The sequence below is a fragment of the Panthera tigris genome, chromosome F2 (genome assembly GCF_018350195.1).
Source record: "Panthera tigris isolate Pti1 chromosome F2, P.tigris_Pti1_mat1.1, whole genome shotgun sequence".
Lineage (NCBI taxonomy): Eukaryota > Metazoa > Chordata > Mammalia > Carnivora > Felidae > Panthera > Panthera tigris.
Genome location: NC_056676.1, coordinates 45,036,513 through 45,063,855, shown reverse-complemented (window position 1 = coordinate 45,063,855; position 27,343 = coordinate 45,036,513). Strand labels below are relative to the sequence as shown.

Here is a 27,343-nt window from a genome sequence, read left to right as displayed (position 1 = left end):
AAGATTTGGAATGTGGTACCTCCTCACTCCATGCCCACAAATACATGCACCAGCTGGGAGAGCAACAAAGATAGTACCCTGAGGAGTAGAACATTTATCAGTGGAATATGGCAGCCTGGAAAAAGTCTTTTCCAGAAAGAACTGTCCTGGAAAGTAGTATAGACAACTACATAATTCCCATGTAGTTCTCCCTCCTTTCCTGATTTATAACCTTAATCCGGGGACTATGATCCCCAATAATAGAAGCACATTAGCCTTTCTCTAAGGCTTTGCTTTTTGAGGAATTCAAGACACTATTCTTTTTGTTGTTTCTGCCAAAAGTTCTCCTGGGGGAATCACATGCTCTCCTCTGAAATCACATATATTTTAGGGAGATTATCATTCAAGGTGTTCTATATTTCCCTGCCTGAAGAATATGCATGTGACTGAAACCAGGTATCTTAAGCTGATCTTAATTTGCCTATTTAAATCAATGACTATTTAATTTTACTACATGTATATAATTTAACATAACCCCCTCTCGCCAACCCTCCCTCCCTTTCTTCCATTCTTTAGCTACCATTTACAGAGCTAATATGTACAACAGATTGTGCAAGGTTCTCAAAGTGCAAAGATAAGTAGAAAAAAACAGCATTCTCAAGATGTCCAGTAGTCTTGTGAAGATGGGGTGGGAAAGGAGGAGAATAATAAACAATTACAAAAGGGTTGTAAATTAACAGTTTTAGAACTGTGTGAAAAATAAGAATACATGCTTCAGAATAAGAGGAAATGCTACACAGGACAAGTGATTTATGAGTAGAGTTCTAAAGAAGTAGGATTCTGCCAACTGGACAATAAGCAAAAAAGGACATTTGGGGAACAGAGATGAACTTGTTAAAAACATGGATTAAAAATATTTAAGAACATCCAAGTAGCCTTAAAAAGCTGGAACTAAGGAAACGTAGAACATATGAGCAGGTCATGAAAGCCCATTTAAGGAGATCATGTTTTAATTCTGAGGGTGTTAAGTAACACGGCCTACTTTCAAAGCTGGAGGAAAAGAAATCTCAAATGTGCATTTCAGAAACATCAAAATGAATGGAGCATGGACTATGAGGGGTCAGAGGCAAAATGGGCAAACAATATTATTTGCAAACTACTTTTACAATTAATCACAAATTCAGGACAGAAGCCACAAAGGCATAACCTGAGACAGTAAAAGTCAAATACAAATACCTTATTTGAGAGGTAAAATAGTATGTTATAACTAAACAGATATAAGTTATTGATAAGAATTACCAGAGTCAAAGAATAGTCGTATAATTATTGATGAAATGGACTAAAATAAGAAATGGGCTTGAAGGAAAGGATGAAGACAGCAATTGGGAAGTAGGAAACATGGGATGTCTATGGGACACCAAGGTAAAGATATTTATTAGTAGTCAAAATATAGAGGCTAGTATGTTTTTGTGGACTCCTGGGGCTAGAACTATAATTGAGTTATAGTAAAGGAAGGAGCTTATATTAATCAAATTATACCCATAATGTAAAATAAAAACAGACATGAATTTCAGTATGATACAATATGACAATGACAGTAATACGTGCACATATAAATATAGCTAAAACTATGTCCAGAGAAAGAATAACTTAGAGACAATGTTCATCAAGGAAATGAGATGGTTATGAACAGAACATCAAAAGAAGGAGAAATATAAAAAAAGAAATTAAAGAATGGTCAGAAGGATAGAATCAGGACACAAAACGATCAAGATTTCTTTTTTTCCAGTACTTTCAAGAGAATGGCCCAAAGCACCAAATACTGATCAAATCAAGCTTTTAAAATCATTTGGTTTTATGTATATAACAACAGTCTTCTTACTAAGGTTTTATTTCTGTCAGTTCTCTTTCTTCTAAATTTGTTTCACTGCTCTCAGGTAAACTCTTATGAACAGTGGCAAATGCCAACACTAAGGTTCGGAAGTATAACCTTCTCACTTGAGAACACAATGGTAGTTTCTCTTTCCCAGTAATTTCAATACAAGTCTTATATATAAATCTCCTTAGACTGGGTTGGTTCTTATGATCATAACCACACCAATCATGTCAAATCAGAAACAACATAGGTGTTTGAAGTACCTAGTCCTGTGAAATCAATCCCACTTGAGTCATAGCTTAGAGCTATTATCAGATAAGAGGAAAACGGAAGCTGAACAGGCCAAAACAAATGTCATACTTCACACCTAGGAGTCAGTCACTGGTCATGATATTATGAGTTTCTAAATATGATCAAATTTTAGCTTAATATAATTTCAAGTTTCAGTGTTGCAAGAATAGTACAAGAAACTCCACAATATATTTCAACCAAATTTACCAACTGTCTGAATTTGGATCCAATTTCTTTACACATACAGACATAGGTGTGTGTGTGTGCGCATGTGCACACGCGTGCACGTGTGTACACACACGCACAGAATCTTTTACTGATCTGTTTCAGAGTACAATGAATGTATGTTGCCCATTTACCTCTGAATAGGTTGGTGTGTATTACTAATAATAAGGACATGCTCTTACATAAATGTAGTTTTGAACAAATATGAGTTTTATGTCTTTCCTAATATTCAAAGCTCCTTAATTAAAAAAAAAAAGTTTGTCTCACAAAGTCTCTTAATATTTGTGGAAAGAAAAGATATTTCCATTACAAATAAAAAGAAAATGCAACATCACTAAAACGAAGTAAGTATTCCTCGGTCCATTTCTTTTAAAACATGTGATTTTCATTATTGAGAATTTTTTAGCTCTTGCCAGTAGTCTTAGAAGAGATTCAAATTTCATTTAGAAAGTTCTCCACTCCCAGGTGAATCATAATCAATGTTCACAACCCCGGACATAGTAAACCAATTGATTACACATCTATCCTCCCAACTCCCCAGAGTCTGCCAAGTCCAGCCAGTAGTAGAGTGCCAAAGCACAAATGTTTAACATCCCAGATGCTGATGGTACATGGAAAGATGACATGAATTCTTCACAGGGATCTTAGCAGAGTTCATATGAATTTGGCACACTCTGAGCCTCATTTTCTCCAGTTTAAAGATGAAAGAGATCCATGTCAAGCCAAGATAGAGTAACAAGTCCAGATTTACCCTCCTATGTGAAACAACAAAAATACTGAGAAAATATACACGAAACAAAGGTATGCAAGACAATGGAAATCAGGCACAAAGGACTGTGACCCTGACATATGAAAAACAAATGAGGTTAGCCCTACAACTTCCTTGAGACAACTTCCAGGATATGGTGCAGAGAGAGGAACCAAATAAAGCCCAGCACTCTTCCCAGTTAGAGGAGACAGAGCTGAGAGAACAGGAAGATCAGAGTGGTTCCAGTTCTCAAGAGAGTACTATAGGGGAGAGAGCTGCACAGGGAGAGGATTCCATAGATCTTCAGAGGGTCTCCTTCAACAGAGAAGAAAGGGAAATGGGCATACAAATGGCCAATAAACACATGAAAAGTTATTCAACATCATTAATCATGGGAAATGCAAATCAAAACCACAAATAAGTACCACTTCATACCCACTAGAATGGCCATAAAAAAAAAAAAAGAAAGAAAAACAGGAAATAACAAAAGTTGGCAAGGATGTAGAAAAATAGAAACCCTAGTACATTGCTGGTGGAAATACAAAATGGTTCAGCTGTTTCGGCAACAATTAGGAGGTTCCTCAAAAAGTTAAACGTAGACCCAGGAATTCCACTCCTAAGTTTATTCCAAAAATAATTGAAAACATGTGCTCCAATATATGTATATACATATTACGTACGTACATAGAGTATATGCATGCACACATTCATCTCAGCACTATTCACAATTGCCAGATGGTGGAAACAATTCAAATGTCCATAATGAATGAATAGATAAACATATTATGGCATATACAAACAAAGGAATATTATTTGGTCACAAAAAAAGAATGAAGTACTACTTTATGCTACAATATGGATTAACCTTGAAACCAGTAAGCTAAGTAAAAGAAACCAGGCCAAAAAGATCATACATTTTGAATGGGAAATGAAGAGAAACCACACAATATTGCTAAGAAGCACTCAGAGAAATAAAAATGAAACCAAGAAAAGAAGCAAATGGAAGAAAGTATTTCAAAAGACAGTGACTAACTTTGTTAAATACTGCTGTCACGTTAGATAAAATGAAAACTCTGAACTGCCAAGTGAAACCTAACAGATCACTAGTAACTTGGAAGAGCAGTTTTAATGGAATGGAGGGAGCAAAAGGCTAAATGGAGTAAATTCAGAAACAGGAGAAGAAATGGAGACAGTGGGGATAGACAATTTTTTGGAGAAGTTTTACTGCTAAGATGGCAAAAAACAAATGCAGTGGTAGCTGGTAAGGGATGAGATTCAAAGAAATTTGTGTTTCACTTTTTTTTGAGATGGGAGGAAAAAAACCTAGCATACTTCTACAGTAGAGAGAATGATCCAGCAGAAAGGGAAAACTGAATGATACAACTGAATGAGTCCAGATTTGCTGGAGTGAGATCCTTGGGTAGGGAGAAGTGGTGGGATAGTGAACAAGCTTTACATGAGAGCACATATATTTCTTTTACAGTAACAAGAAGGAAGAGTACAGAGTACTAATTATAGATACTAAAGGAAAATAAACCTGGTTGTGTGAAGGCCTGAGAGTCTCTGCTCATAGCTACACTCTTTTCAGAAAGTAGGAAGCAAAGTTATCATCCATAAAATGGGTTCAAAGAAGCAAAGAGTTGGGGGTGAGGAGAGGGTTTGGAGAGTGAGAAACAATGGTTTAAGGTAAGTGCTTCTCACATATTAGCAAGCATAAGAATTACCTGGAAAATTTCATCAAAATGCATATTGTGATTCTACAGATCTATGCTCTGCTCCAAAGTAACCACTTCCAATAGCAAGCTTTGGAGTTCAGAGGGTAAGTGAACTAGGGAGAGAGGGAAGATTGCCAAGAAGCACTAAGAACCTGCTTTTAGGAGGTTCTTAAAATTACAATGAAGTTAGTCAACATGACTATGTATTTTTCTAATGTCGAAAAGACTTTCTGGCACAATAATGATCTCACCTTAAACAGCTGTTGTCCTTACCACTGTATCTGAATACAAAAAAAGGTAATCAAACTGGGGTTCATATGATCTTGCAAGTTGCAAAATAAAAGTAACAGCACTTTGACTAATTTCGCATTAAGGAAATCTACTCCTGAAATTGTTGCACTATATGCTAACTGATTTGGATATAAATTTAAAAAAATAAAATTAAAAAAAAAATAACAGCACTTTTCATGTGCTAGGCACTACTCTAAACACTTAGGCTTTATCTCATTTACTTCAACAACAACCCAAAGAAGTAGGTTATACATTAAACTCATTTTATAGATGTTAAAATTGAGCCCTAGAAAAATGAAGTTACATGACTAAAATCATCAAAGCTAATAAGCTCAGAACGTAAGGTTCAAAACAAAATCTGTATGACTACAAAGCCCTGCACTTATAACTTTTTTTTCTGTAACACCTCTCAAGTAAGTTCTCCCTCTTCTATTATCCACTTCTAGTAACCACTAATGGATTTTTATAAAATAAGTAATTCAAGTAAATATCATATTCTCCGCATTCCCTTTCAATTCTAAATCTTATTACTTCCTCCATGTGCAATTACATTTTTCTGGAACCTCTTTTAGTTTCTATTTCCTAAGTCTTTTTTAACTTTATCTCTATTCCCATTATTTTCCAGGGTCTAACACTATGCCATACACCATGACTAGATGTTTATTACTTATAATAAAGATTAAAAACAAAACAGATAGGGAGCGCCTGGGTGGCTCAGTTTGGCACCCGACTTCGGCTCAGGTCATGTTCTCATGTTTCGTGTTTCAAGTCCCACATCGGGCTCTGTGCTGACAGCTCAGAGCCTGGAGCCTGCTTCCGATTCTGTGTCTCCCTCTCTCTGGCCCTCCCCCACTCACGCTCTGTCTCACTCTCTCTCTCAAAAGTAAATAAACATTAAAAAAAATTAAAAAAATTAAAAAAAAAAAACAGGTAAAATTCTTCCCATTTTGGATTCACAAAAAGTTTAAGTCAATATCTACTTATTTTGACCTAAAAGCTTAAACAGCCTTTTACACTACAGTTTACATTTCTTTAAAGCAATACTAGTTCAGTTGTGATTGGTTAAGTAGGGCAATGATGTATAACCAAAAGTTTGTATTGATTCAGATAGAGTTTTTCTCAGCACAATTTGAAGCTTTCCACTTTCTCACAATTAAAGAAAAAGCTTTTTACAATATATGATGATCTTAAGGGGAAAAATGATAATCCCATCGAAACACAGCACTTTCCTTTCATGCAGGCAGGGACTGCCTCAGGGGCTTCAAGAATCACTACACCTTCTATATGTTGAGCTATCTGAAGAAGATAGGAGTGTAGACAAAGAACATGCTAAGACATTTACTTATTCTATTCTATTCTATTCTATTCTATTCTATTCTATTGAGAGTGAGACAGAGGGTCAGAGAGAATCTTAAGTAGGCTCCACACCCAGTGCAGAGCCCAATGCCAGGCTCAATCACAGGCATAATCTGTGAGATTATGATATGAGCCAAAACCAAGAGTCAGATGGTTAATTAACTGAGCCACCCAGGTGCCCCCCCATTTATTGGTTTTAAAAAGTTGAGAAAGTCTATACATTGGTTCATATTTTTTTCATTTTGATGAAACTGTTCATTTCTAAAAGAAAATTTCCTCAAAGATCTGCATCCAAATAAATCATGAGCCTCAGAATTTAAGGCTATCCTAACATGGATGCTGATTACAACTGCCAAAGATTTAACTGTGCTAATTGTTACTGTTTTCCTCACTCTGCTTATAGAGTTCCATATGTTTTGAGAGGTAATTGCTTCTAACCCTATTTTCCCTATAAGCCCTATAATTTTATGTGCCAAATGCAAGGATTTTAGGGAATACAGGTATGGCACTATGGGAGAAGTACTCATTCCACAGAATGCCTTTATAGCCACACACATACACACTCACCTTTGTGTGTGATATTATACATGGGGCTTCTAATAAAGTTTCAGTGAGTTTCTCATTTTAATAATTACAATCTATTAACTTCAAATTAATTGCAATCCCAAATAATACACACATATATCATACATATATATGTGTGTGTGTAGACATAAATGCAGTGAGAGAGAGAAACAGAAAGAGAGGAGAGAAAACATTCATGTATACCTGGCACTATTCTAGTGCCAAATCCATATGATTAAAAAAACTCACTAAAACAGTAACTTTATATACTTAATAATTTGACAATAGAGATAGTCTCCAAAGACAACAGTCCTATATGATGCCACTAGAACCCCTGAATGAGTTATAGGCAAGACCCACTTTACAGTAATTGCCCCTACTTACTCATAACAATGAGAGACTAACAATGGAGACTTCCTAATTTACATAAGGCCATTCTTCCCTTATTTCACCATCATATTGAATCTGTCCTCAGTTAATCACTCAGTAATTCGATAAACATTGACTAGGCATCAACTAGAATAGGAACTAAAGGTACAAAGACAAATTAAAACAGAATCACTGCCTTCATCAATATTTATTTACTAGAGACACTGAAGTAAATAAAAATAGAGCAATGCCCTAAACATGTACAAAGTTAATGGAAACATGAGAGGGCAGAAAGTTTTGGAGTCAAAGGTATATGACTGACTCCAGCACTGACACTAGCTGTACATGTCCCTGACCACATCACTTAACTGTAGATTTCTTAAGTGAAATGAGACTAACAACACATAATTCATAGGGTTGTTATGAAGACAATATTTATATCTGTTACATAATAGAAACTTACAAAGTGATAGCGGCTGCAATCATCACCATCATCATCATCATACCTTAGTGATGAAATTGGATGACAAACTAAGAATAATTCTGGTTTTAGAGATCCTAGTACTAAGAATGTCATTTACTAGCACCAAAAATGTGTTGAATTATTTGCCTAAGGTATCCAATCATACAAAATGGTCTTCCAAAGGATAAATATAAGAGGAAAAATATTCAGCATCCGATGGGTTAGGGTATACAGTGATAGGACAGGCACATTCAAGAAATGAAAATCTAGTAGGGTCAAAATGATACATGATAGTGATGTATCTCAATCAAATATGCCTTTGCAACAGGTCCTTGAGGACAATGGCTTCTGGTGTATACATCTAATTTAGGAAACCGTACCAAATAGCACACTTTCTTTTCCATTTGTGTATGTCTTTACGATAGCTGACAAAGAACTACTCTGCCCCTAGCTGCTAATATCTGAGTAGGATAATTCTGTACATTAGGCACCCAGTGAGGGGGTGGGGGTAACTAATTTATCTAATAACCCAAGGAATCCTGGATAGTATTCTCCAAAAGCTATCTTAATTAAGATCAGAGTGCTTTATAGCTGCACCAGAAGTACAACCCTGATATCCCTCATATATGGGAGATACTATCTCTGATGCTCTACTATGGAGACTGTCTGCTATACTGCTCTCACATGTTTTGACTCTAAGAAAGGAGTCAGTAAACTACAGCCTGCAAGCCAAAATCAAACTATCTGTGTTTATACAGATCACAAGCCAAGAAAGGTTTTTACATCTTAAAACAGTGGAAACGATCAAAAAAATGGTATTGCATGAAGTAAAGATTATATTAAAATCAAATTTCAGTGTCTATAAATTTTTATTGGAACATAGCTATATTCATTCATTTACATATTGTCTATTGCTGGTTTCCTGCTACAACAGTAGAGTAAGTGAAATAGATACCTATGGTCTGTAAAACCTAAACTATTTAGAAACCATTTAGAAAAAGCTTGCCAACCCTTCATATAAGACTATATACAAGAGGTATGGCTCTGCAGCCTTCATATGAAGGGCACTGAATACCTAACAGTTCCTTAAGATTATAGTAAGTATCTAACAGATTGTTCAGTAACACTGTTTGGTAAGACCACTCTGAAGTCCTCTTCTGGTGATAATACCAGGTTAATAGCCACTGTTTGCTAGGCTATTACCATATGCCAGCTATTCTCCTCTTTATTTTACAGATGAGGAATCTGAGGATCAGGGAGAGGTGGTAACTTGATCAAGTTTCCTATAGCTAGTAAATTAATCCCAGTACAGTCTCCTCCAAATAAAGCCTTTGGGCATAAACACTATTGTCGGAATAAGAGAACAGAAAACATAAGAATTGGAAGGTAACCAAACCCATGCATTAGTATTAGTTGATTACAAAGGAAAACCACTGGTTTTTTTCAACATTATGTCATAAACTTGAAGATATTATATCTAAGACTATATCTAAGACAATGCTGACTCTTTAATTAATATAACTTTATTTTTTTACACCAACATTTTTAAAAACCTCATTATTTGTAATTACTTTCATCTAACCAACATGGGTATGTTAACATCTTAAAAAAAAGGAAGGGCATAATTTCAGAATAAAGATTTATACCATTTTCTAATTAGACTTTTTTATGAATTTATGCCTACTTGGTTATGATCTACAAAAGCAAAAGGTGGTATAGATAGTCTATTATGTAACTTGGAAAATTAAGAGAATTTGTGGTACCACTGACAGAAGCAAATTGACTGACAGTGGGAGTCAATTTTGGTATGTAAACTTAACTCAGTTTCAAAAGATTGTCTTCAAGGGGCGCCTTGGAGGCTCAGTTGGTTCAGCGTCTGACTTTTTGGTTTTGGCTTAGGTCATGATTTTATGGTTTGCGGGTTTGAGCCACGCGTTGGGGTCTGTGCTGGTAGCGTGAAGCTTGCTTGGGATTCTCGCTCACCCCCTCCCTCTGCTCCTACCCTACTTGTGCTGTCTCTAGCTCTCTCAAAATAATAAACTTAAAAAAAATTAAAACAAACAAAAAGGTTGTCTTCAATAGGTTACCCCTTCCTTTCAGAGACATTGGTTTTGATTTCTATAGACTGCTGATTATTTCATCATTATCCACATCACTGTGGAAAATTCCTTTCTCTTGAGGGAGATCCTTCCTTCTGATTCTTTTTTTACATTAATTTATTTTTTATTAGAGAGAGAGAGAGAGAGAACACAAGTTGGGCGGGCAGAGTGAGAGAGAGGGAGAGAAAGAGAAAGACAGAGAAAGAGAGAATCTCAAGCAGGCCCCATGCTCAGCACAGAGCCTGACATGGGGCTCAATCCCATGACCCCGGAATCACGACTTAAGTCGAAACTGCTGGAGGCTCAGTCGACTGAGCCACCCAGGTGCCCCAATCTGATAGGACTTATTTTAATTTTATAGAATTCAGAGAAAAACAAAGTAATATCTACCAGAGTGGTCTTAAGTATTATTCCCACACTTTTAAAGCTATCTTGGTGTACATAACTAAGATTTTGAAGCATTTAAATCAATTATTACCAAAACAGGCAAAAATCTGAAATTAAAAATGTTATGTAAATGTTAAGGACTCAATAGTAAAAAGTGTCCAATCATCAGAATGTGAATATGTTTTGGAAATATAACTAACAAACTGAAGTCTTCCTTACTTTTCCTTTTCTGGTGATCAAGATTTGTGTAATGACAGGGCACTAAATAAAACTAAACGGCAGGGAACAATAGGCACCACAAGATGGTGCTAATACCCTCTTAGAACTGGCGGGACAGACCACTACCATTACTCCTCAGATGTGACCTGTGGTGAGACTCTCTGACCAAAAGGGTGGATATGACTGTAACATCTTCTGATCTAAGAGGAAAAGCAAAACATTAACAATTTGAGGAGGTTTTTATTGTTGGTAGTAGAAAAAGGTTATGAATTTAAATTTGTCTACAATTAACCTTTGGTTTTCAACATTCTTTTCATATAGTCACAATAATTTACATGAAAAAGCTCTGAGCAACTATCTTTATGCTGTAAATAAAATTACTAACTTATACTCCACGAATAAACTACCATCATGCATAAATCACTCTTCTTTGTAAGTAGTGTTCTTATGTGGGACACTGATACAGACGTAACAGATGGTAACAGTCCATATTATGAAAACCCATATTCATACTTTCAAAATCTGTTTCCCAGATTAACACTTTTACTTTTTTCTGTATACATACTCACCCTCTGAATGTACTGGAGTCTTAGAAAAGCACATTAGGCTTTCTCACAGTTGAGGTTCTAAAGACACTAAACCAACTGCTGGAAGTAATAATACTTCCTTCCTTCAGTTGCATTAAGTCCCTTTTAGACGGATGGACGAAAGGATGGATGAACAGACAGATAAATGGGAGGGAGTGAGGGAAAGAGAAAAGCAATATTCTGCTTCCAGAAATTTAACAGCAATTCAAAATAAACAGTTGCTAGAGAGAATTGTTCTATGACTTCATACATGTGCTTAGTACTTACATATTTATGATATACAGTAAAACCTTAGATTGCGAGTAACTTATTCTATGAGTGTTCTGCAAAATAAGCAAATATGTCTGATAAATTTTAACTTGATAAACAAGTAATGTCTTGCAATGCGAGTAGTACATGAGGCCAAATGTCACATGATCACAACTGGGCCAATGGTTCTCTCCCTTTCTCCTCCTCCCTCTCACTGTGGGATTGTGGGTGATGGTCTCCCATGCTCGGATGCTCAGTCTCAGGCCACAGTGTTTGGCAGAAATCACGGATTTTTCAGAACGTTGGAAGGTGCCCACAACTGGCACTAGTGTATTTTTTGTCACTTCAAAGTACCTATGGATAGTCCTTTGCTTTTCCATACAAGAGTAAGCTTAGGAATGCTTTGCTTCATTCTAGGTCAGGTTGCCTACAGATATAGACCCTTTCCTCTGCTGCCTCATGGCCGGTTACAGTAAATACAGTACAAGAGTTTATTATTACTGTACTATAGTCAACACCTGTGCAAGTGTATACAATGGCCCCCACGCAGAAAAGGTTGACAAGAAAGGCAGTAAGAAGGAGGAGATGATTATGATGGAAGTTGAGAAGGAAATCATTGAGAAGTGCAAACGATGTATGTGAGTGGCTGAAATTGCAAGATTTTATAAGAAGTCGACATCTGCATCTCACCTGCAGAGGAGGAAAAGAAAAAGGCGGAGAAATCCCTCACTTCAAATAAGATTATGGGAAATGTGTAAAATATGGGAAACAATGCAAAACTTTGCAGAAAAGCACCACCTGAATAAGGCTATAGCAGTGCAAGCGATGAATCTGTTTAAGGACAATGCAATGTCACATTTCCGTGAAATCCTCAAAAAGAGGCAAAAGCAAGTGTCACTGGACAGGTTCCTTGTTAAACGTGCACGAAAAGAAGAAGATTCCACTGAGCCAATCGATAGCAGTGATTCCATTAGTGATACCGAAAGTCGTCCTACACAATAACCTCCTCTGTCTTGTCACAGCCGCAAAGGTTTTCAAAGGTAAGTGAGGACTGATTTGTCTATTTTTGTTTATATTTTGTATTTTCTTTATTATTCTGTGTTCTATTACAGTATTGTAATCATTTTTATATGAATATTTTTGGGTTGTGGAACGAATCATCTGAGTTTCCATTACTTCTTATGGGGAAATTTGCTTTGATATACAAGTGCTCTGGATTACAAGCATGTTTCCAGAAGGAATTATGCTTGCAAACCAAGATCTTGCGCTCATGCGTGCCTTCTCTCAACTCTCGTGCCCTCTGTCACACGCGCGTCCTCTCTCCCTCTCTCTCTCTCTCTATATATATACATGTGTGTGTGTTTATAAATAAAGTAACATTTAATCCGCAAAAATAAAATAAAATAATCCCCAGGTCACAATGATTCAGCAAGGACTGACTTCAGCCTCTTTCCACTATGCCATAAAATATCCATGAAAATATTAATGAGGATAGTATACACTGAGCGGTAAAACTATGTCCCAAATCATGTGTTAAACATTTTACATCTATTTTCTCAGTTAATCCACACAACAACCCTGAAATAAATTATTTTCTTCACTAAAGATGAGAAAATTGGGGTAAAGAGAGGTGGGGTGACCTTCTCAAGGACCTACAACTCATAAGTGGTAAAGCTGGGACTCAAACTTAAGCAATATGTCTAGAATAGCTCTGCCACTTAACCATTTCACAATACTGCCCTCATAAAATATACAACTATTTCCTTTGGGGGCAAAAGGAATGGCTGTTTAATGAGTAAAACAAAAACAAAAACCTTTTATTAAGCACATAAAATGAATAAAGATGATACAGCAGACACTACGTAAAGAGATCTCAAAGAGCTTGAAATCTAAATAGAAACATACAATTCCTTAACAAAAAACCTAACTGTTAAAAACTACAAAATAGTATAGTAGGAAAAATAAAGTGATTAATTACCGATGACTTAAAAACACAAAATATGATATTAAAAAGGGTAAAATATGATGAACTACAACAAGAGGTGACAACAGATTTTTAAAAGCAGTCAATCATTTTAGATACAGCAGGTTGGGAAACTCACTAGAGAGAAGGTAGATATTAACTGAATATGGAGAGATAGATTTGAATAGTTAAGAAAGAGGAATAAAGGTCATTCTGGGCAAAAAAAAAAAAAAAAAAAATAAAGCTGAATGGACTTTATTCTTCCAAAGCCTTCAAATGATGAATAATATATCCATGATTCTAGCTAATTATTTATATTTTCCATAATAAATACTGTAGGGAGCATAAAGAAACTAGATACAAATTACACGAATAACCAATCAAAAAAATTGGCTGGTTATGACAGAAAGGAAAGGAAAAGATGCAGAAATTAAAGAACTGGAGAAAAGCCGAAGAAATTATTAAATAAACCAGCTTGCAATTCATAAAATACTCCAGCAATGCTCGAGATTCTCTATGGAATTTAATTTTAACTTATGTATTTGTATAATACATGTAGTACAATTATAAAACTAAAGCTCACCTTTTTTTTTCTTTTTAAAAGTAGGCTTCACACCCAGAACAGAGCCCAATGTGGGGCCTGAACTAACAGCCCTGAGATCAAGACCTGAGCTGAGATCAAGAGTCAGAATCTTAACTGACTGATCCACCCAGGTGCTTCTAAAGCTCACCTTTTAAAACTGCTTTATGATGAAATAATAGGTAAAGATATTTCATTTGTGGGAAACAAGAGAAAACTTAAAACTGTAATGCTTCATGAAAAAGTCCAAAATAAGCCATTTCATTTAAACTTCAGAACAACCCCATGAGAGGTTACTTTACTAAAGAACGAACACAGTCACAGAAGTACAGTGACTAGGCTTAATTTATGTTATACCTGCAAGTGCTAAGATTCAAATCTAGTTTTCCAGGTATCAATTTGAAAATTCTTTCACACTACTACTATTAGGTCTCATTTTCATTATAATAAAAGTTACAGTGCAAGCAAGTATCTGAAAATTATGAATAGCATCACTTGGACCAGATACACTGATACTATGTGGATAGCACACCTAGCCCTAGGAGGGAAGTTCATACATTTATTCACCCAACAAATATTTACTGGCACCAACTATATTCTGGTCACTACCGATAATTTATAGAGAAATAAACAAAAAAGCAAACACCCAAGAAAATATAGTGATAAGGATAATTCAAAGACATTTACTATAGTAATAGCCAAGAGCTTAATGACTTCTTAATGCTGAACAGTCATGAAGACCTCTCTATCAAAGTGACATGTAAGCACAGAACTGGGCAAGTGCAAAGCATTAAGACTACCATTCCAAACATAAGGCACAGCTAAAACAACAGCCCTAAGCAAAAACAAAGACAGTGTAGTAAGAATATAATATGAAGGGGCAGAATCATAGATTATATCAGAGAGGTAGGTAGGGGATTTTTAAGTTAGGGAAAGTAGTTGGAATTTTCTGTTCTCAATGTGAATAGAGAGGGCAGGGAACAACATGGCCCTTTTTATAGTAAAGAGAAAAAAAATTACTCTGAGTGAGGTAAAGAATATAACAAAGCAAGTTTGGAAGCTTGAAGGCAGAGACAACAATTAGAGCTAAAGTAGTGTAGTTCTACTTAACCTTTTACCCACCCTAAATGCATTAGGGAAATTACATTATCCCACAAATAACACCAACGAAGAGGAAATTCTGATAAACTCTGTGCCGTCTTTCAGAGGCTCTCTATTCTTCCACCGCTCACTTTCCAATTTCCCTTCTCCCATGACTAGATGCTATTTTCTTTCTTTGTTGTATACTTCTTCCCTTGTCTCTGCCTCGGTTAAAAATCCACTCTGGATGCTACTCAATCAGAACTGGATTTCTGTCTCCAAAGACTACTGGCATGGCTTGCATTAAACATTCTTGATACTTTAAAAAGTTGTGATTCTGGATAGAGGCAACTTTCAATAAAGAGATTTCTGACCAATATGTTTGCCCTAAATAAGAAAACTTTAAAGATAACCTACATTATAACAGGCAATTTCCATTTAAAAATCCAATTCTGACATGTTTTCTAAATGTAGGCAAATTTTTATGCAGTTTGAGGATAAATATTTAAAGATATTCAAATTCCTAGCATGTGAACACACTAAAAACATCTATGGAAAATTAAAACCAGTCTCAGGAATCTGATGAAATATCTAATTTTAGTTTAAGTTGTATTTCTTTGTATCCTAGGATATCTCTTCTCTATTGTTTAGAAAGCACAGACTTTGAAATACAAAAGGAAAAAAACGCCTGGAGTAGCAAGCTCGTAAAAGTTATTTTCCCCCAAAGTTGTAAGTTTTTGATTATTAAGAATGAAAATTAAAACTTATTTCTCAACTTAACCAAACATTTCCCAATACTACTTAAGTCTCAAAAAGCAATTTGTGGTGCTATTTTTATTCATCTAAAAAAGAATTCTTTGCAGTTTTGGGTGTTGTAAAATTAGAAAATAAACTGAGTTGCAATGACTTAAGTGCAATCTCATTTTCTCACAGAACAAGGGTAATATAGTAAGTTATTTTCTGAATCATCGATCTGATCATTTTGGAAATCAGTATTATCATGTTTAATCAGTTTTAAGTAACACACCTATTTTACTCTAAAATAAAGATTTTTAACATGGAAAAAACAAGTGACATGAAATCATAGAATATTATAAAACAACAGAGCATACTCTTCAAAGCTCATCTTTTTTTAATAATTGTTTTAACTGCTACAAATTATGAATGAGACTTCCTCAAGGATATGGAACCCAGGACTTATTTGGAAATATGTTCAATCACTTTCAAAAAAAGAGAGAGAGACTTTGGGGGAGACGTAGGTCAAGTAAATATAACAAGAAATAGATTCAGGAATGCTTCTAGTGCTATTTTTTCCTCAGTAAGTGATAACATTAACAAGCAAGTGCTGTGCACTGTTCTGGAAGAAGCGTGCTATATTAAGAATGTATCTTCTCACAAGGAGCACTCAACTTACACCTGAGGTAAGCTGTATGCAAGCCTGCCTTTAAAACTCAGTGAGCCAACATTTCTTTGTCCTGAAATTAATCATCCCTTAACCCCTAGCTCCACCACTTCACAATGTCAAAGGACTTGAGTACTGAGGTTATTTCTTTCAACTTTACATGATTAAATGTTTTACTATATGAGCTTCCATCATGCAACTTTCTTTAGAGTAGTCAATGAACCTGATTTCGTTTTTACCTGTCTTTTCTCCCAGGACTGATACATGTATGATTATCAAGAACACAAGATTTTGTCTGTTTTTACGCTTTTAAGTAAATTCATTAGAACTAGGAATTTGGAAGAAAAAACATTTAATCAAACTATGCTCTTATTGCATAAAATTTTCAAATTTGTCTCTTGAAATTTCTTAAAAGAAAAATCCTTCTTCAATCACATAGAAACTTATTCTCTTTTATTTGTTGACCAAAGCTCAAGTTTTCTTGGTCAATAGAAGTTTTTCTTTCAATCTTTTTATTAGCTTCTTTTGATGACTCTCCATTTCTAAGAATAAACTCTATGGAGCTATTTATGAACCAAGAGTCCTTGTGCCAAGTAGGAAGGCTGCAGAAACAAGTGAGACTGGAAATAAGGTGATGGAACTCTTCTGAAAGAACTGGATGAGATCACTTTGTTTGTGTCAAGCCTATATACTACCAGTAGCGGGAATAATGACAGCATAGTATAACCTATCAGGGTCTGTACATTTAAAATTATTGAAAACAAAGTTACTTAAGAAGAAGACTGCCTATAATTTACTGGTGTAACTTGGAAATCAAAGTTTTAAACTATGGAGTTGGACCTATTTCCTTGATAAATGTTTGGGAATACTAAGATTCTACAAGAAGTGGGCAGAAAAAAATAATCCATATCACGATATAACACAAGTAGGATGGATTAGAACCTTATATTAAAAGAGATTAAGATCTACCAAGCTCCTCTGTGAAGATGAACTATTTCCCAATTAGAACCTGACCATTCCCTCTTCCACACTCTCAAGGATGTTTTCATCTCTTCTAATGCTACCATACTGATTTATAGTAAGATATGCATATGTCTCTTTTCTCTCTAGATATTAAGATACTTGATGACTTTTTCTTTGCCTCCATTACAACAGGACTCATAGCAAAGGTCTACTAAATAACTATCACGTGCCAGTTTTCTTGAAAACTCACATTTAATGGGAGCTAAAATATAAATAGAGTACAAATGACATAATGTAGTATAGGTATAAGTAGGATGATGCTATTTGCAAATTTACACAAATTTGACAACAACAACAAACTGCTAAGTCTTACAGGCAGTGTCATGGTTTTTTATTTTTATTTTTTTAATGTTTGTTTTGAGAGAGAGAGAGAGAGAGAGAGCGAGGGAGGGCAGAGAAAGAAAGAGACACAGAATCTGAAGCAGGCTCCAGGCTCCGAGCTATCAGCACAGAGCCCTGACACAAGGCTTAAACTCACAAACTCCAAGATCATGACCTGAGCCAAAGTCGGATGCTTAACAGACAGAGCCACCCAGGCACCCTGGAGGTGGTCATATCTTAAGAGAGTATGTTTGATCTGGGTCTAGAAAGCTGTCAGTATTTTCCATATTAAAAAGACATTCCAGGAAGGAAGGTAAGCACACTTGAAGATAACAAAGCAGTAATACGCACACACGCACACACACAGTTCAGGAAGAAGAAAAGAAATGCATATAAAATGGTCAAGTATTTGAAAGTAAACAGGTGATGCCTTTCTTAATTAAGCTTAAACTCAAATCTTGTGGGCTATACGAGGAATCCACAAATGGTTTTGAAGCAAAGAAGGTATCTGATAAGAATCTGTGTGGAAAGATGGATAAATAAGTGGGATTAATGAGACAGAAATTTAACAAAAGGCTACAAATACTAAAAAATAAACGTTAGAATAAACAAGACCAAAAAACATTTAGGAATCGATTAGTTGACAAATAGCCTTATTTGAGAATAGTATTTTCAAATCAAGAATCTAGTTTCCAAACAGAATAAATTATTAAAAATAGCAAAATTCTTCCTGGGAAAAACTGAGAAGGGTATTTCTACTTTTTATTTCATATTTACCATTACAGTTCTTTTTTCCAATAATACTTAAATATTTTATAATTAAAAAAACTAATTTAAAATTGTATCAATTTAAACATGAACATCACTACTATATAACAAAAATTTCAAGATAATTCTTGAAAAGAGATTCATATTACAATCTGCTGATCCACTCCCCTTCTACCACCATAAATAATTTCACTTTGAGAAACTCTCCAAGTGATTTCATTTTAGTTGCTAACCTCTCTAGAAAACTATTTTAAATTTGTTATTAGCCTTATTATTTTTAATTGCATCTACCATGCAAGTCAGAAACCCAGATGTTATCTGTAACATCTCTCTCTTCATGGATGCAATACATCATCACTAAATACTGAGAATTCTACATCCTAAATAATCCTCAAATTTTCTACACCTCTCCATATCCAGCCTCCCTGCTAAGATCAAACTACTTATTTCTTATAGGAACTACTACCATTGCCTCTGTAATAGTCCATCAACACTCACTCTCATGCCAGCATGTACTGATCATGCCATTTCTTCACACTACAGCCAAAATGACCTTTTCAAAATATAATGTGATCCTGTCAACACCGCCATAATTGAGCCTTTCTATGGCTTAGTATTGCTGTAATGGATGAAAACATGACTCCTTTCAAGGCACTAAAGTCTCAGCAGAGTGTGGCCCCTACCTTTTTCTCCAGTTTCATCTGCACTATTTTCCCACTTGCTCTCTCCACTCCTTCAGTTCCCTCTAGTCACCATATTACCCTCTCACATAACATTCTGTCAGAAAAGTGATCCTCTTCACCTCCATAATGCCTATACTAACTCCTTGATATCTACACTTATTACCTCACTTCTTCAAGAAAGCTTACCCCAATTTTCCAAACCAGGTCAAGTCTTTCTACTGTATAATCTCTCCTAATATTATGATTCTTTCCTCTATGATACTATTACAATTTCAATTTTATATTTATCTGTGTGATTACTTGTCCTTGCCACTTATACGTTCTACAAGTAGCAGATATTTTTGTGTCTTTATCACTTCAACAAAATTTGTGAAACACAAGCAGTATAAAAAAATACATGCATACTACAATATATTAAAACAATATAGAGAATATAAGAAAGAACTCAAAACCCCTAGTTACCAGAAATAACAAATGTTAATATCCTGTTGTATATTCTTGGGAGACTTTAATGAGGGATTCTGTATTTTATCTACAATTCTGATCGTATAATACATATTGTTCTGGATTTTCTCTATTATTGATTCTAGATTCTCTGTAAGATACATTTGCAACAGATACTGAGTTGCACCCCCAATAAGCAATTATCAATGTAAATAGAAAGAGGAAGAAAAAGCATGGTATTTTTAAATATGAAAAGTGTCCCACATTCCTTAGAAATAAACTATTTTCATGAGACAGAAAATAATCTATTTTAAGTATGAAAAACTGGCGAACATCTGAGAGTTGCAAATTTTCTCAAAATAACATTGAAAGATGGCACTTGGCAGAATGTTTTCATGTTATGAAAAAAGCACTCAAGTTTAATTTTATATTTCAAAATATTTAAAGTACGTATTAATGTGCTGCCATTAAAACTGTGGAAGAAGTACAAATAATTTATACTTAAAAACAAAATGGTCTATGAGAAACTGAAAAATAAAGTCATTTTTTAATAGCTTCCTTGCTCTAAGTAATGGATCACGATGACTGTACTTTCGTATTTCATGAAGATAAAATAATACGGCCATTCTTTACATCATTTATTAAAATGTTAATGCAAAGACTAGTTCTCTGATCAAAATCACCTTATCTGACTTTCAGAATAGAGGGTTGTTTTAAATGGTTCCATGGGGAAATAGCATCATCTAATTTATGTCCATGGTGTTTAAGCATTGCAGAGGTAAAACAAACAACTTTTGCATGTCATCTGAAATAGTTTATTTTCATCATCCTTCTACTTAGCAATCTTGATTTCATCTATGATCAGAATTGTGGTGTGCTAAATATGGGCTAAAAATTTTATTTTGTTAGCAACTAAAAAAACATAAGGTTGTTTATTTATTAATTATATCCAATAAACCCAAAAAAACCCACATAAGGCCATAAGATTAATCTTAGTAACAAAAAAAAAGAAATCTTATGACATGCACCTCAGCAGAGTTCAAGTTTCACCCTAGACAAGCAGATTATAACAATAAAATGAAGACTGTCTGGTATAATTAATAGTACCAGTTCAGTAAATCCAAACTTGCTGAAATGAACAGGGCAAGTTATATCATGGTCTGAACAATACCTCCTAACTTATAATTTTTTAATGTTTATTTATTCTTTGAAAGAAAGAGGGGGCAAGGGAGAGAGCGCCTGAACTGGGGAAAGGCAGAGAGAGAGGGAGACACAGAATCTAAAGCAGGTTCCAGGCTCTGAGCTGTCAGCACAGAGCTAATTGTGGGGCTTTACCTCACCAACCGTGAGATCATGACCTAAGCCGAGTCAGACACTTAACCCAATGAGCCACCCAGGTACCCCCTAACTTTTAATTTTTTTAAACTTAGATCTGAAACTTAAAACACTGAAATTCTTGCACACGTGTATAAGGAGACATGTACAACAATGCTCGTGAAAGGATTATTCATAATTTTTAAAAATGTTAATTTAAATAATTACTAAGAAAAAAATAAAAACACTGCAGTACAGTCATATAATGGAATAATATAAAGAAAGAAAATGAATGAACCACAGTTAAATAGCTATGAGGTATGTAGCATAAGCTGAATAAGAAAATAAAGGTGGAGAAAGAATACATATATCATGATACCTTTAACAGCTCGTTTTTGCTATGTAACACACCGTTCCAAAATTCAAAGGCTTCAAACAACTATCATTTACTTAGCTTGTTAGATCACCCATTTCAGGGATCCCCACCTGGAAAGTCTTTCTGTTAGCCCTGGTTGATCTCAGCTGAGGCTGACTGTGATGTGTGTAGTCAGGTGCCAGGCAAGCTGGATACTGACTGCTTATGGGGTAGGGCATCTCAGCTCTCATCACCATGGTTTCTCATATTCTAGCTCAAAACTGTTCATATGGTGGTCTCAGGATTCCCAATGAAGAAAAGCAAACTCCAGAATGCAATTCCTTTCTAAACCTCTGCTTTGTCATGTTTGCTATGGGTGTTCTTGTAAAATAAATTGTTACACTTTTTAGTATGTCTAATTTTTTTTAAATGATAAAAAGGAATTAGAAGAAAATTCCTATAAATTAAGTATGTTACAAAAGGACTTCAACATAATTAGTAAACACAGACTACAAAATAAGATCTGACAGTTTTTTTTAAAACCCAGTGAATCGGCAGATCAATTTTACATTATTTGCATTATCAGAAAAGGACAAAGACAATAAAAAGGAGTAGATTTAGAAAAATTCAGCACCTGGTATAAAAGAACAAAAAGAATAATTGTTAAACATATCCATAGACTAAAAAAACTAATTTAGATAATGTACTGTCCAACGTGTGCTCATAATTCAAACTTGTAAAAATATGAGGAAATAGGCCATCATGATCTATGAAAAGAATACAACAGCAGAAACAGATCTGACAAAACTTTAAATAACCACGTTATTAATTGTAGATTATAACAGAATGTTTGAATTAGATAACTAAAAGGTGGAATATAAAACTTAAGACTAAATACAATAAAAAAAAAGAATAGAGTGCTTAAAGAGGTTCAAAATGAATTTTAAAATATATTCAATGAAATTATAAACACAGTAGATAGGTTAAACATCAAATTATACAAGAATTAGTGAACCTGAAGAAATCACTCAAAATGTAACACAAAAAGAGAAAGATTAAAATATGAAAGAGGGATACAGATACAAGAATAATGGAATGATAGTATCCAACATGTTTTATCAGAGTTTCAGAAGAAGAGAAAAGTGGAGAACAATACCTGAGGACACAACAGTTGAAATTTTCTGAGAATTGATGAAAAGACACAAATTCTCATTTTCAGAGAGCAAAATGATTCCCAAGTAGGATAAATAAAATGAAAACCACAACTGAGTAAATAAGGGTTAAACTACATAAAATAACTGTAAACAAAAATATAAAATCAAGTAGAGGGAATAGACATATTACCTAAAACGAAATGACAAACAGCAGACTTCTCAAAAAAAGGAAATAACAATCAAAGCAGAATTTTATACCCAGATAAACTATTATTCAAGTTTGAAATAATGAGTAAGGCAAGCTCTCAATATAGCATCCTAGAAAAAATAAAATCGTCAAAACTAAGTCAACAGGAAATATGAATATCCTACACCTATCAGAGGAATTGAAACAGTAGTTTAAAAATATTAAAAGAGGTGGGGAGAGGGAGTGAGGAAGATGAGGCTGCAGTGGTGGAAAGAAAAAGCACAAAGAAAACAAAAGATTTTTTTAAATAAAGGAGGAAGAGGAGGAAGGAGGGTGGGAAGAAATATGTAGGAAGGGACAGGACCAAATAGTTCTGAGAAAAATTCCATAAAACTTTTAAAGATCTTTCTAATCTTTTACAAACTCTTTCAGAGAATTAAAAAAAAAAAAAAACAAAAACGTTTTACCAATGTATTATATAGGGCTAGCAAACCCTGACACCAAACCAAGAAAAAAAATTACACAGCAAGTTGACTAAGGAAAATACAAGGGGGGAAAAAATATATATATATATGATTTGCATTCTTCATGATGACTTACATAATATATGTAATATATATTATGACTTACATAAAGGTATAAATTACTTTTCAAGCACTGCTTTAACTATCTCTCACAAATGTTGACACACACTATTCCATGATCGTTTAGTTACATAAAAATAAATCATGACTAAGATGGGTTTGTTGCAGGACTGCATGTATAGTTTAATAATGAAACTTCCTCAACCTGATTAAGGTATCTACCAAATATATACTTACCATCACACCATACTTAATGTAATAAAATATCACACTCAATGGGGTAACATTAGGACTTTTATCATCAAGAAACAGAAGGAGCTGACAATTGCCACTTTTAGCGGTAAAAGTCCTAGCCAATAAATTAAAAAATAAGAAATAAAAAATATTAAAATTGTATGTATAGGGTATGATAAAAGACACACCCAAACACACACAAACATATACACAAGATAAAATACAGGTAAGTTTAATCAAGTTTTAATTAAGATATAAATACAGAGGCCCCTGGCTGGCATAGTCAGTTAAGTGTTGTGAGTTTGAGCCCCATGCTGGGTGAAGAAATTAAACATAAAAAAGTAATAAAACTCAAATACAGATTTTCATGGAACTTGAAAACTTATTTTTTAAAATAAAGTATTTAAAGGGTACTTTGGTGGCTGGCTCAGTCAGTTGAGCGTCCGACTCTTGTTTCAGCTCGGGTCATGATCTTATGATCTGTGAGACTGAGCCCTGCATCAGGTTCTGCACTGACAGCATACAGCCTGCTTGGTATTACCTCTCTCCCTTTCTCTCTGCCCCTCCTCCCCTTTGCTCTCACTCTCTGTCTCAAAAACAAACTTAAAAAAAAATTTTAAGTAAAATAAAAGTGTTTGTAGAACGCAACCTACTCTTGTCTACAAAACGATACCTTCCAGCCTATTAGTGACCCAGCTGCAGAAATCCTTGGTGTGCAGCAATGCCACATAGCAGCACTATTGTGCCAATGGGCCAAGATGAGACAGTAAGAGTACATCCACACTGACCTACTATAGAAGAACATTGTTCACAAGTAAGTGAATTAGTCCCTGATCCTCTTTAAAAGATTGGGTATAATAACCTGGGTGACTGTAGCCAATCAGGAGATGGAGTGGGCTAAGATACATCTGTAGCTGTGGCCCAATTACAGAGCCATGCAGGATGTCATGGCACAGTTCATCAGCATTGGGTGCCCAAAGTGGCCATGCCATTCCACCATCCACTATGACTACTTGATCAAGACCTGGCTCAGGGTCCTATCCCTGGGAAAGAGGGATACAGACTCCAGAACTTCAAGCATAACCCCCAAATCAACAGGCTACACATCATTTGATCTACCAGAAGCAAATGTTCTCCTTCACATCTCATCTCATGATGGCTCCTGGTGACAGGAGACCCAGAAGCTGGAGCAAGTGCTCCAAGCCACAAAAGGGATGGTTGCAGAGAAGTACAATGCCTTCCTCTACTCATTGGTGTCCCAAAACACACATGAAATGGCTTACTCAACCAAGTGGCAAAGGTTCTTGGTAGATCAGGGTTATAGCTTTAAGGTGATCACTAAGTTTGCTGGCATGGAGAACGAAGAGTTGGCATCTTCTACAAGAAAGGAGCAGCACCAGCTCTTACAGAAAGTCCTGGCAGCCACTGACCTGGATGCTGAGGAAGAGGTGGTAGCAGGAGAATTTGGCTCCAAATCCAGCCAGATATCTTGATGCTTTGGCACAACAAGTTCCATGTCTGGGGCTGACGATAGTGTGTGTACATGGAGTAGCACTCGTCACAGAGCAAGGCTTCCACGAAGCACGTGCACCCGCTTTTCAAGTGCTTCAGGAAATGATGTCCACAGGGTAATGTAGGTGAAAGCTGGGTGCCCGGCACCAACACTGGATAGATATTTTCCATCCATATTCTTTCCTCTAGCATTCGCCTAACTGATGTAAATGCAATGTCTATTAACTGTGTTGAAGAAAATGTATCAAGAGCTTGGTTCTGTCTTCATGAGTTATTCAGGGCTTAAAAATTGAGTCGGGAGAAAATATCTTTGGTTTTTTTTTTTTCAGACCTTTTTTCAATCTTCTCAATACCACACCAAAGACAGGAAATGTATAAATTTCTGGCAACTACAGGGTTCCAAGAATAGCATGGGCTTCAGGAGGCCTGGATCTGGAATCATTCACCACATCATCTTGGAGAACTATGCACACCCTGGATTCTTCTGATTGGCATTTATTCCCACACTCCCAATAGAGGTGGCCTGTGGAACATCTGTATCGGCACTGGGAATTTGAAACTGTGAATGGCAAGTTTGGGACTCCCTGGAAGTTGATGTTCCCCCAAATGACTGGTGTGAAGTTTATCAAGATGATCTCCAGCTAGACCTCACCCACAGATGTGATCCTAAAACGGAAGCATTCTTGCAGTGAAAGGTGGCACAGGTACAATAGTGCAGTGGCATAGGTCTGGTGTAGACTCCATCTCCTATCCTGACATGATGACAATCTGAAAATGGGCACAAATTGGGGCCCTCAGTGTTCTCTTACAAGCATAAAATTAAGAAATACCTGAATTAGGCAGGGCAAGGAGACATGGCCAGTCTTACATATAAAATCCAAGTACTCTTGGCACCTGACCCTGGCTGTCATTATAACCAACTGACTAAAATTAACCTCAACAAGCTGAAGCAGTACACCAATTCACCCTTTACCCTGATCTGGCCCACTCTGTGGCAGGAGCTACTGTGGCAGAGAAGGAAGAATATCCTCTGCACACCCAGTGGGTCTGATTGGCAGCTGCACCAACTCAAGTACAAGGAAATGAAGTGTTCAGTAGATGAGGCCAAGCCATCTCGGCCAGTGCTGGCTCACAGGTTCAAGAGTACATCTCGCTTAATCACTGCACTGATATCCAAGCCGACCTACATCACTGAGTGGAATAGTTATGCACAGATCCTACAGGATGTGGGTGGAATTCCCTAGCCAATGTGCCATTGACCAGTAGAACAAAAAGGGCATCAACATGAGAAAAATCACAATTACAACCTCCTACAACAGAAACTTCACTGGCCAAAACAATGTGAATCCTAAGATCCATACTTTCATTGCATCGCCAAAGAATATCACAACCCTGGCTATTCCTGGCACCCTCTAGGTCAACTCAGAGACTGACTTCCTGACAGGCAAGAATGGCAGGAAGTTCAAGATGGAGGCTCCAGATGCATATGAGCTTCACTAAGTAGAGATCAACCCCCAGGTACAATACATCCAGTCCCTGTCCCCAGGAATAGCAGGGGGATGGGGATGGGGGGAGGGGGGTCACTGGAGGAGGGGTAGATGAGAGCTCCACCAGCCAGCACCTGTAGCTTCTGAAGCCTTTTGACAAGTGAGATGACAAAGACCTAAACAACCTACAGATCCCTATAAAAGTCAAAGGAGAGGGGCACCTGGGTGGCTCAGTCAGTTAAGTGTCCGACTTTTGATTTCAGCTCAGGTCATGATCTCACAGTTCATGAGTTCAAGCCCCGCATCAGGCTCTGTGCTGACAGCAGAGCCTGTTTGGGATTCTCTGTCCCCTTCTCTCTCTGCAACTCTCTGCTCGCGCGCGCTCTCTCGCTCTCTCTCTCTCTCTCTCTCTCTCTCAAAAATAAATAAATATTTAAAAAGCAAAGTCGAAGGAGAGTATGCTACTGACCATATCCTGACTGCTGACACCTGGTTCAAGTTCTGGGGATACCTGGACAACACCTCTAACAATGTGCTTATTGGTGCTATCCATCAAAAAGAGCAAGGTTAACTCTGTGCAATGTTGTCACTCAGGAGTGTTGTCACTCAGGAGTTTGTCCTATCCCTGACAACTGTCCGCTAGTATAAGAAACATGGCATCAGATGGTTATGATCAGATATGAGAACCATGGGAGAGAGTAAACTGCAGTTTGTTCACAAAAGAGATTACTACAAAAATGACCAAGAGTTCTAAGAATAAAAACTTAATATCGAATAGAAAAAGTAAAAATAGCAAAGAAATCAAGACATTGAAAACAATATGAAACTTCAATA

The 27,343-nt window shown here is 36.0% G+C and overlaps 1 protein-coding gene across 13 annotated transcripts in view; it reads right to left on the bottom strand.

The window, feature by feature from the left end:
• VPS13B (vacuolar protein sorting 13 homolog B) overlaps nucleotides 1-27,343 on the bottom strand; it is a 798,280-nt gene that overhangs the window by 485,759 nt on the left and 285,178 nt on the right. Inside the window, exon 20 of one of the 13 annotated variants that reach the window (XM_042972787.1) lies at nucleotides 24,097-25,790. The exons of the other annotated variants lie outside the window; for them this stretch is intronic. Within the exon in view, the coding sequence (XP_042828721.1) occupies nucleotides 25,648-25,790 (143 nt within the window). The 3' untranslated portion in view covers nucleotides 24,097-25,647. Of the gene's footprint in view, nucleotides 1-24,096; nucleotides 25,791-27,343 lie in introns of those variants that run through there. 13 annotated transcript variants of the gene reach the window in all.